This window comes from Notothenia coriiceps, unplaced genomic scaffold, assembly GCF_000735185.1.
Source record: "Notothenia coriiceps isolate Sejong01 unplaced genomic scaffold, NC01 NC01_scaffold00037246, whole genome shotgun sequence".
Lineage (NCBI taxonomy): Eukaryota > Metazoa > Chordata > Actinopteri > Perciformes > Nototheniidae > Notothenia > Notothenia coriiceps.
The window spans coordinates 11,272,478-11,284,395 of NW_011369947.1; the positions used below are offsets into that span (position 1 = coordinate 11,272,478).

At 42.0% G+C, this 11,918-nt stretch overlaps 1 protein-coding gene across 1 annotated transcript; it reads left to right on the plus strand.

The window, feature by feature from the left end:
• The first annotated feature begins 1,153 nt into the window (after positions 1-1,153).
• Positions 1,154-11,432, plus strand: LOC104966403 (spectrin beta chain, non-erythrocytic 2-like). The gene is made up of 16 exons (XM_010795589.1): positions 1,154-1,170; positions 1,803-1,918; positions 2,703-2,815; positions 3,336-3,523; positions 3,640-3,757; positions 4,660-4,818; positions 4,943-5,245; positions 7,415-7,568; positions 7,673-8,067; positions 8,160-8,423; positions 8,506-8,717; positions 9,522-9,612; positions 9,765-9,911; positions 10,599-10,862; positions 10,998-11,222; positions 11,334-11,432. The coding sequence occupies exons 1-16, from the start codon at positions 1,154-1,156 to the stop codon at positions 11,430-11,432; spliced, it is 2,865 nt and encodes a 954-aa protein (XP_010793891.1).
• The last annotated feature ends 486 nt before the right edge of the window (positions 11,433-11,918 follow it).

Consider the following 11,918-nt stretch of genomic DNA (forward strand, 5'->3'; position numbering starts at 1 on the left):
AGAAAGCCTTTGAGCTCCATACTGTTCCAGAAATAATCCTTGATAATTCATGATATGGCGTTTCATCACCACAGTATCTGCCGGTAGAATCTCCCGCATGAGCTCAGCCCCCCTCCTTTTTTCAAATCAGCACTTTTGAAACAGGAAGTGAAATAGAGGGATATGAGGCATGGCTAGAATGGGTGATCTNTATAATTTCTCCGTCATAATCGGTTGTTTCCGTGAACGGCCGACTGTTGTGTGATGGCAAATTCTGCAGCTGCAAGGCATTGTGGGGCAGCATTTTCTCTTCTCCTTTCGGTAAGGGAGGTTCAATGGTTCCTAAACTAAAGGAGGTTATAAAGAAAGTTTGAAACCTCCTTTCCTATCATATAGAGAATTCAAACTGCACTTATGATTAAGATGTATGCGCTCATACATCTTAAGAAAGTTATCACCAAAAATGTTAAGAATGTTTTTAGAGAACGTTATCCTACCTTTCAGAAGAACATTCTGGGAACCAAAATAAAACGCCCCGCTGATAACGTTTTAAGAACAGTAGGGCAACGTTTTATAAAAAAAGAATAACATCCTGAAAACATTTTCAGAATGTTTCTTGGAGAATGTTCTTCATTTGTTATCATGTGACATTGAGGGACTGAAAATGTTTTCAGGATGTTATTCTTTTTTTATAAAACGTTGCCCTACNGGAGAGAGTTAAGAGAGTGAGGGATGAGAGGCTCCAGGTTGTTGAATTGAAAATATTCGATGTAGAATACTGTTGTCATGTGTTCCAATGATGAATAAACAAAAATTTCATAAAGCATATTTTGTGCAAGCTCAGCTATGTTGATAAGGAGAATTAATAAAACTTGAAAAAGTATTCCTTTTAAGTGAACATTTAGGAAACAGTAACAAAAATGTGCGATTAATCGCGGTCAAAGTATTTTAATCAACTGTACGAGCCTTTAAAGCTTTATACCCAAAATCAGCACTTTTGAAACAGGAAGTGAAATAGAGGGATATGAGGCATGGCTAGAATGGGTGATCTGTTTGGTATTTTGAGCAAAACACTTCATAGACATGTTTTTTATATATTTGTATATATCTGAGACCTATGCTATTGCCTAAAAATAGCATGATAGGTGACCTTTAAGTTTATTGAATTAAGAACATGCTGCAGAGCCAAAGGTTCCATGATTATTGTACAAATCGGCTGTGGCTCAGTGGATAGAGTGCTGGACTTCGAATCAGGGGGTAGCAAGTTCGAGTCCCACTGCAGTCAGCATGTCGTTGTGTCCCTGGGCAAGACACTTCACCCCAAATTGCTCCTGTGGGGATTGTCCACAGTTCTGAATATATGTAAGTCGCTTTGGATAAAACCGTCTAACAAATGACATGTAAATCAAAATTTTGAATTTTGTGCTCATTCCCATATTTTGAGAACAACAGTTCTTGATTATTATTCAATGAAGTTTAATTATATATAAGCTCCCAAACTAATTTGACACCCATCTAATTCCTAAGAAGGCCCAAATTGAAAACATGGCTCAGGCAACAATAAGCAATACTTGGCAGAAGCATCTTCCCTAATCCACAAGTAAAAAGCCTGTTTGCATGCATGTGACTATTCTTTCATCTAATGCTTTATCTAATGCACCCTGGTCTTTAAACAAACACATGCATTGGAGTTGAGTGCACAATGTATTTTGTCTTTATTAATAAAATGACTGTGTGTCAACCTGAGAAATATTGCAAATGGCTTGCACCCTACTTTACAATCCGTTAATATTAAAACCATAAATGTTCCCATGTCATTGCAGACCTGACGTGATTGAGTTTGACAACCTGAAGAGGTCCAATGCTCACTACAATCTCCAGAATGCTTTCAATGTGGCTGAGAAGGATTTGGGACTCACTAAGCTGCTGGACCCAGAAGGTGAGTGGGTGAAGCCTCGACAAAAACATGAAGCATTTCTATCACAAGTCACACTGACGACACTGTCCACACAGGCACTAAACTGGGGCCTGTTGCCTGAACAGATTGATGGCTGTTCAGGATTACTGGAATTAATTCTAGCTTAGGCAACACAGCATCACATGTCAGCTACACTGACATCACAAATGGTGTTTCCATTGTAGCACCTAATCAACTTAAACTTGACATTTAAAAGGTGAAGTGATGAAGTCATAATATGTCATTCAGCAATTACATTGTGATTTTCAGATTAGTTTTAAAGCATAGCCTGCTGTGTAAAGTACCACATCATGATACACCTTATTTTTCGCTGATAAAAAAGGAACACTTTAAAAATCCGGTGTTTTTCATTAATTTCACATAATAAAAAAAACATCATGCAACCCTAGTTTAGGTTATTTCACTTGCAAATGGATCATACTAGGGCTGTGCAATTATTTGTATTTAATCTCGATTGCGATTTTGGCTTGCAGCGATTACGAAAACAACGTAATCAAAATCAAACATTTTTAATTTTATTTTTTATTTGTATTGGTTTTTCAGTTGAATTATACTTAAAGTTCAGGGTAATCAACTGTTAAAAACATATTGTTCAAAAAAATGTTTTCAATAAATGGATGTTTTCAAAGTAAATGGATAATCGTTTTTAATAATCGTGATATCAATTATTGACCAAAAATAATCGTGATTATGATTTTTGCAATAATCGCACAGCCCTAGATCATACTATCTTTTTTATTTTCAGATGTTAATGTTGATCAGCCAGATGAAAAGTCCATCATTACCTATGTGGCGACCTACTACCATTACTTCTCCAAGATGAAAGCCCTGGCAGTGGAAGGCAAACGTGTTGGAAAGGTTTGCTTTGTTCTGTGTGTATCAGAATACCTTTATTAGTCCCACGGAGGGGAAATTTGCGTAGTTACAGCTGGAAAAAGAGCCACAGACAGCTTAATGTTACATATGTTAAATATGTGACATGCATTCAAAAAAAGTACTAAGTACTAAAAAATATATAATAAAAAATAAAAAGTTACATAATTTAAAAGAAATACACATCCTGTAACAGTTCTTAGGATTTAGCAGCCAGGTATTTATTACACAGTTATTAACGGCATTTATATATTGCACATATTGCACATAGTTTGTTCGTATTTAGCAGCAAGGGGTGATATAGTCTGTGTTGTGGTGTGTGTGGGAGTGGGGGGGGTCAACTAGGGGCTTTGCTGTTTGTATAGTCTGACCGCTGCAGGAAGGAAAGAACTGCGGTATCTCTCCGTGAGACAGTGTATGCATGTTTAAAAACAATGGGTACATGTACAGTTCATGGGAAGATGCCCACCAGTTGCCTTGATTCACAGATCCCTCTCTGTTGCAGGTACTGGACTATGCTATTGAGGCTGACCAGCTGATAGACAAGTATGAGTCCCTTGCCTCAGAGCTGTTGCAGTGGATTGAGCAGACCATAGGGACGCTGAACGATCGGCAGCTAGCTAACTCACTGAATGCTGTGCAGAACCAGCTCCAGGCGTTCAACTCATACCGGACTGTGGAGAAACCCCCCAAGTGAGTAACAGAAGGCTGGGTTAACATAAACACAATGAATGACAATCTGCTTGTTATCCAATATAATCCAAAGTGTGTTGTTCCAAAATGTTAAACCAAGATTTCTGTCTCCCCAGATTTACAGAGAAAGGGAACTTGGAGGTTCTCCTTTTTACCATTCGAAGCAAGATGAGAGCCAACAATCAGAAAGTGTACATGCCAAGAGAGGGCAAACTCATCTCTGACATCAATAAGGTATAACGTGCTACAAATGGTTTTCCCTCTAGAAATATGAAACTCATGTTTAATAATGTCATCAAATCAACACAAGCATGCTGCTGGGAAAATTGTTAAAGGTCCCATGTCATGCTTTTCTGGTTATTACCCGTCCCCTTGTGTGTTATGAAGTTTTTTATGCATGTAAATGTTCTGCAGAGTCACAAACCCTCAAAGTACACCCTGTAGCGAGTAAAACTCTAACACAGAATAGACCTGTCTATGCTGCCCCAGAACATCTCGTTGGAGATTTCTCTTTTTTCATTGCTTACTTCTTGGGTATAGTGATGTATTTAGTGATGTAACGTAACGTCCGTGGAGCCTTTATGTTTGGACCAATCTGCGGACTTCCTCACACACACACACTCGACGGGACGTAGCGAGGCTCGCTGCTGCGAGGAACGGGACACTGTGAGCTGGTGTAGGGTCGGCAAGACAGCGAGACACCGCGGAACTCAGCCTGAGCACACACACAAACTCCCAGCCAGGCTGCGGGTGTGTGTGTGTGTTCGGGCTGGGTTTCGCTGTGTCTTGCTGTCTCGTAGATGGCCACTGGGCTCACAGGGAGGGAAGGGGGGCAGGAGCTCCAACAAGCCGTTTAGGACAGAGTGAATACACATACTATACAGAGATGCTGTATGAAAAGCCAATGTGAGTTTGGAAAATTGCACAATATAAATCTATTCTAGTAGACCTCAACAATGGAATTATGATCAGTAGAAATGGCCATGACATGGGACCTTTAATGTTCGACTGAATGTTTTCATAGCCCGCAGGATTATCATCTAAAAACTGGGTTTTACAAATTGTCCTCATCGTGTATGCAGCATATGTTTCCTAGTTGCAGGAGGTAACCAACTGTTTCTATTTATATGTGGCAGGCATGGGAGCGATTGGAAAAGGCAGAACACGAACGAGAGCTGGCTCTGAGGAATGAGTTGATTCGCCAGGAGAAGCTGGAGATGCTCGCTGCACGTTTTGACCGCAAAGCAGCTATGCGGGAGACGTGGCTGAGTGAGAACCAGAGGCTGGTGTCTCAGGTAGTCAAACTAGATTTGATTCAATCAACAAAAACACAAACATATGGCTGCAGATACTTTCTTATTTCTGTCTGAATACATTGAATAGTTTTAATGTGATAAGCTCACTCATCTCTCTCACTAGGATAACTTTGGGACTGACTTGGGAGCCGTGGAAGCTGCCACCCGTAAACACGAAGCCATCGAGACAGACATCGGGGCTTATTGGGAACGCGTGGCTGCTGTGGAGTCCGTTGCCAAAGAGCTGGAAGCCGAGAGATACCATGATGTGCGGCGTGTGACTGCGAGAAGGGATAACGTGCTCCGACTCTGGGAATACCTGAAAGAGCTTCTGGCCGCACGTAGAGAGCGGCTGAACGCGCATCGTGACCTCCAGAGACTGTTTGAAGAGATGCGCTACATTATGGACTGGATGGCAGACATGAAGGTACTGACCCCCTGCTGTGCATTTCTTCTTTCTGTTGGCTTTGTTTTTAATCAACAAAAAGGAATGTTCTAATCCTCTCAATGAAGTGAGTTGTTGTTCACATATGGCAGCTTTAGTGTCTGCGCTAATCAGTGCACCATTAACGACAGTAATTAGCTTTACTGAAGTTGGCTAGACTTCAACCACTAGGAGTGTGTCTTTTTCTCCTTGCATGGTTACATTTTGGTCAAAATGTGTGTGTTTATCAATAATTATTACATGGCTTAGTTGAATACTCGATTCTGATTGGTCAATTCAGAACACGTGACACGTTGTTAATCCAGTAGTACAGACCGCTGTCAAGCACTTATTGACCGTTGTTAAGGACGCTCACATCTGCACAAAGAAGTTTGGTCGATTGAACTGTATGCAGTTTTCGAACTGACAAGACAAGAGCGACAAGAAAACAGCGGAGAAGTAACGGGCAGGAAGCCTCCTTTTTACGCAGCGGTCCAGACATAGACATCAAACGGCAAAACATATTCAGTTGCCAGTTACTTTGGCATTAGGGCAGGGATATCTAGATACTTAAGCTTTGACATCATGAAGAGCAGCAAGCAGCAAGCAGCGATGTTTTCAAATCTGTAATCAAAAAGCTCCGCCTTCCTGCCGTTGCTACGTATTTCAAACGGTAACAACGGACTATTTTTCTTAGCGGATGCATGTCAATTTAAATCAATACAAACAACTATTTTTAAATCAATAAAAACATTTTCTAAATCCATAAAAGCATTTCAATTGATATTGGGAGTCATGTCGTTACTTTGTTGAGAATGTGGTCATCGTGGGGAAAAGAACATCCTTCATGCCGATCAAGAGCATGCTGTCGGGTGTTCTTCTTTTCCCCATAATGACCGCCTTGCTGCACATTATCCCTTACTTGTTTTAAAATTGTGAACATCCATATATAAGGCATCTGTTTAAAATACTAACATGCTTGCCTCTCAACACCTTTAACCAAATATAGCTTATTTGGTACTCTTATCATTACTAACTAACAAAGAAGTGTTTTAATTTAATGAGGAAGAATTAGATGGATGGATTCATTGCTTCTGTCATTTTCAGTGGTTACTAGAATCATGTTGTTAATGTCTTGGTTTGTAATCAGCCATTATTATATCATGAGAATGCTTGTAGAGAGAATATGATGTCTTTTTTTAACTGTGGCTTTAGCACAGTGGTGTAGTGATATAATGGTCTTCTGCTCTAATGGCTCAGATAGAGGAATTCTCTCAGCTGTGGATTGAGAAGCAAGGCTCAGGCTCCCTGTGTGTTCAGGTTAATGGTCTGAGGATGCAGCTTGCTGAAATTCTATCCGCTGTTATAATAGTCTTTTTGGTTGTTTAGATTATCACCAAGTACAAGACGTATCTCAATGTATGGTCATGATGTTTGAGGAAACACCTACATTCCGGTGCTGCTTTGTTGGAGGATCAAAGGTCCCATGACATGCTTTTCCGGTTATTACCCGTCCCCTTGTGTGTTATGAAGTTTTTATGCATGTAAACGGTCTGCAGAGTCACAAACCCTCAAAGTACACCCTGTAGCGAGTAAAACTCTAACACAGAAAATACCTGTTTATGCTGCCCCAGAACGCCTCGTTGGAGATTTCTTTTTCCATTGTTTACTTCTTGGGTATAGTGACGTATTTGGGTATAGTGACGTAAGGTAACGACTTCCTCACACACACACTCGGCGGGACGTTGCGAGGCTCGCTGCTGCGAGGAGCTGGACAGTGTGAGCCGGCTCACTGGTGTGGGGTCGGCGAGACACCGCGGAACTCTGCCTGAGCACACACACAAACTCCCAGCCAGGCTGCGGGTCTGTGTGTGTTTTGGGCTGGGTTTTTGCTGTGTCTTGCTGTCTCGCAGACGGCCACTGGGCTCACAGGGAGGGAGGGGGGCAGGAGCTCCAACAAGCCGTTTAGGACAGAGTGAATACACATACTATACAGAGATGCTGTATGAGAAACCAATGTGAGTTTGGAAAATTGCACAATATAAATCTATTCTAGTAGACCTCAACAATGGAATTAGGATCAGTAGAAATGGCCATGACATGGGACCTTTAAATGTTTTGCTTTTAAAGATGAAATAACTAAATATTCCTTTCTTCTGTGTTCTTTTTCAGGGTCGTCTGCAGTCTCAGGACAGCGGCAAACATTTGCATGATGTTTTAGACCTCCTGCAGAAACACACTCTGGTAGAAGCGGACATATCCGCTCAGGCAGAGAGGATCAAGGTGGTCCAGGGATCTGCACAGCGCTTCACTTCCTATGAACAGGGTGAGTCCTTTAACAGGTTTTTAACATATTCCCTGTGCAGAACATGCAGCTTAAGTCTTACCTATGTGGGCGCAATTTCATTACTCTCCTTTTTCAAATGCCAGCCTACAAACCGTGTGAGCCGGGGCTAGTTAGTGAGAAGGTCGACCAGCTGGGTCAAGCCTATGAAGAACTCGGTCAGCTTGCTTCAAACCGCAAAGTTTGCCTGGAGGAGTCGCGCCGTCTGTGGCAGTTTCTGTGGGATATTGGAGAGGAGGCAGCCTGGATCAGAGAGCAGGAGCAGATCCTGGCGAGTGGGGAATGTGGCCGTGACCTCACCTCTGCCCTTCACCTGCTCAGCAAACATGAAGCCTTCACGGATGAGATGGCAGCCCGTTATGGTCCCCTGAGTAACAGCATCGCTGCCGGAGAAGCTTTGGTTGAGGAGGGACACTTTGGAGCCCCAGAGGTCACCGAGAGGATTCAAGACATCCATGCACAGTGGGCACATCTGGAGGAGGTGCGTGGATATCACAGTCGCTATGCATAATAAAGCTATTCCAAAAATTCTTTTTTTGTGTTTGTAATCTTTTCACTTTATCTACTCCCTAGACAACCAAGCTTAGAGAGCAGAGCCTCAAGGAAGCTGTGGCCCTGCAGCAGTTTCAAACAGATGCTAATGACATGGAGGTATGGATCATGGAGACACTTAGACGGGTGTCCAGTCAGGAGGTCGGCCACGATGAGTTCTCCACCACAACCATTGCCCGCAAGCAGAGGGAGATCGAGGAGGAGATCCAGAGTCACCGCCCCGGCATCGACTCCATGCATGAGCAGGTCCAAGCAATGCCAGAGGCCTATCTAACAATCCCTCAGGTATGTGTGCTTTGTTTTTCCTACTTCTTCAGTGATGACATGCTGCTTGTAGTACTAAATTATTGTTTGTGGCTGATTGTAGGTGGAGGGTCGCCTTCCTGCTATTGAGCAGCGCTTTGAAGAACTGGAGTCTCTGTCAGTAGCTCGCCGCCAGGCTCTGGAAGGCGCCCTGGCCCTCTACCGCATGTTCAGTGAAGCTGGTGCCTGCCAGCTGTGGGTGGAGGAGAAGGAGCAGTGGTTACACAGCATGGAGATCCCCACCAAACTAGAGGACTTAGAGGTGGTGCAGCAGAGGTCAGTCATGGGGTAAAGGAGGGGAAGAATGCTAATAGAGTGCCACAGTGACGCTTCCTAAAACCCGGAAGCGAGTTTGACCACTTCCGATGGTCAAATCGGCAATTCGACAAAAAAGCAATGCAATTTCTCCATAGGATTTTGGAAAATAGCTGGAAATAAGGTCTGTGGTTGACACACATTTAAGAGACGGATCACGTTTTGTTCTACGACATTAAATACATCAGCAGTGACCCCTCTGGTGATTTCTGAAGAGTTTACGTGTCTGAAAAACGATGGTTTTTACCATGTGGCTGAATAGGACTACAGAAGTTCTCGAGGCCGTTGTACGTCATTACTCCGAACACGTGAACACTCCCGCTAAGTTTGTTTTTCCCCGTGTTCTGCTTCAAAGCAAGTACCTGCCTCCTGCAAACTGTTAAAACAAACACTTCAACTTGTACCATTTAGAATCTGTAGTTTTGAATATGGATCTTAATTTGGCGTGACGTTGAAGCAGCGACCCTGCTGTAGTTCGTTTATAGCATAACGTTAGCATTTTGCTTCTGGCGATTAGATTTATGATTAGAAAATTATAAAAGTAGGGTAGACCTGTGGAGATTATCCGACTGAACAAAACGTGATCCGTCTCTTAAATGCGTGTCGACCACAGCCCTTATTTCCAACTATTTTCCAAAATCCTATGGAGAAATTGAATTGCTTTTTTGTTGAAGGAACCGGAAGGAGTTTACTTCCGGGTTTTAGGACGCGTCACTGTGGCACTCTGAAGAACAGTTTGTTAAGCTTTCCCCTTATTTCCTCCAGGCATCTTAAGAATAAGGAGAATGCTAATGAATTGCTGACAAAGCTTAAGGATAACCGTGAACTGCAGCACTTCCTACAGGATGGACAGGAGGTAAACAAAAAAACACTGTTATGAATAAATATGGGATGTGATATGTGATGTGATAATTGTGAAAATTAGCTAGTATTGCCGAAAACTAACTATAGAGTTTGTTTCTATTGTTTGTTTTTATTTCAATTGTTATGCTATTCTCTTGTTTGTAGCTCACATTGTGGATCAATGAGAAGATGCTGACGGCACAGGATATGTCTTATGATGAGGCCAGAAATCTTCACAGCAAGTGGCAGAAACATCAGGCCTTCATGGCTGAGCTGGCCTCAAACAAAGACTGGCTGGACAAAATTGATAAGGTGTGGCCATTTTTATATTCATTGTCATCAAGTGTAATGTCATTTAAAACTAGAACCGCCAGAGGTCTCTGTATACCTAAAACCGCCAACGGGTCAAATTTACCCGCTATTGATTTTCAAGGTACAATGTTCTTTTATTTATCATGTAGAACAGTGAGTTTTGATCGCACAGGGATTAAACTTATACCAATAGAATCTTTGGACTCTCAGCTTTTCATGTGATATAGTTTGTGCAGATAGCATGAAGTATAAAATATCACTACCAGTGCTGATTTAAACGCTTGGTGTTAGACTTGTGTTTTGTTTAGGTATCTCTATCTCTCTCTCTATCCATCTTATAACTATCTATCGATCTATCTATAACTATCTATCTGTCTATCTATCTCTATCTATATGTCTATCTATCTCTATCTATCTATCTACTGTACATAACACACTTTCAGGAAAAGTCACGAACTGGGAGACTTTAATATTTTATTGAAAAAAAGTTACATAAAATCAAAAGACAGCTGCGGGTAAAATTGACCCGTTAGCGGTTCTAGTGTTAAAAAGCACTCGGAAATCTGTTCATCTGCGCGTTGATCAGTAGGCTGATCCTCAAGGCTAGATAGCATATCAATAATATATTATATTTCAAAGCAAAACTGACGCTAATTCAAACTTGTTCTTGTTTTGTGCCTCCAACAGGAAGGTCAGGCGCTGGTGGCAGAGAAGCCGGAGCTGAAGCCTGTTGTTCAGAAGACCCTGGAGGACCTCCAGCGGCAGTGGGAGGAGCTTGAGGGCACCACCCGCACCAAGGCCCAGTGCCTGTTCGATGCTAACCGGGCAGAGCTGTTCACACAGAGCTGCTCTTCTCTGGACGTCTGGCTGAAAAACCTTGAGGGTCAGCTGCATAGCGACGACTACGGCAAAGATTTGACTAGTGTCAACATCCTGCTCCAGAAGCACCAGGTAGACTGAACTGCTAGCAAAGCTCAATGTATGCCATCTATAACAATGTGCAATGAAACCTGGCCAAACCCTTAAAATGGAGATTGCCAAATGTCATATTTTCTTGTCTAACATTGTTTTACTTTCCCCGTGTAGATGCTGGAGAACCAGATGGAGGTCAGAGAGAAGGAGGTTCAGTCCATCCAGTCTCAGGCTCTGGCTCTGTCCCAGGAGGACGCTGGCCTCACTGAGGTAGACGGACAGCAAAAGCATGTCACTGACAACTTCTCCAACCTTCAGGACCCTCTCAAACTGAGGAGACAGCGGCTGCTCGCCTCCAAAGAAGCACATCAGTTCAACAGAGATCTGGAAGATGAAATTGTGAGTCTGACTGAATGCATCAATTAAATATAGAAGTTTGGAGAAAATAAGTGTTTGTATTGCATCCTGTTTGGACCGATTGTTATATTAATTTGTCTGTTTTTCTCTCAGCTATGGGTGAAAGAGAGGATGCCCCTGGCAGACTCCACAGACCATGGGAAAGACCTGCCCACTGTACAGCTGCTCATAAAGAAGAACCAGGTACACTGAGACTTGCTTTTTCTTGTATTGTTTGTCCAAAAAAAAGTAAAGGCTTAACCCTTAGATGCCCTTAGAGTGACTGAACCCTACACTCTTCCATAAGTGGGTCAAAAAGGACCCGTATTAGAATAATATGTGTTTTTATGCCATTTTTGTCATTTTGGTTAAGAAAAATCACTTGCATAATATTTAGTATTATGTTTTGGTTCACACTAGAAGTATTTTATATTTAATTTTTCACTATTTATAATTTTAGACATTTTTTTTTTACATTTTGAAAAAGAACGTTTTGAACATATTGTCCCAAAGATCTCCGCTATTCTGAGACCCTCGCAGTATTCCAGTCCCTTTTCAAAACTCATCAATCCATCAATCAATCATCAATCAATGCCGACTTTGATAGTCCTATACCCCCCACCCTAACCTTCCCTTATATTGTAAAGCGATGTTGAGTCCTTGAGAAGCCCTATACAAATATAATGTATTATTATTATT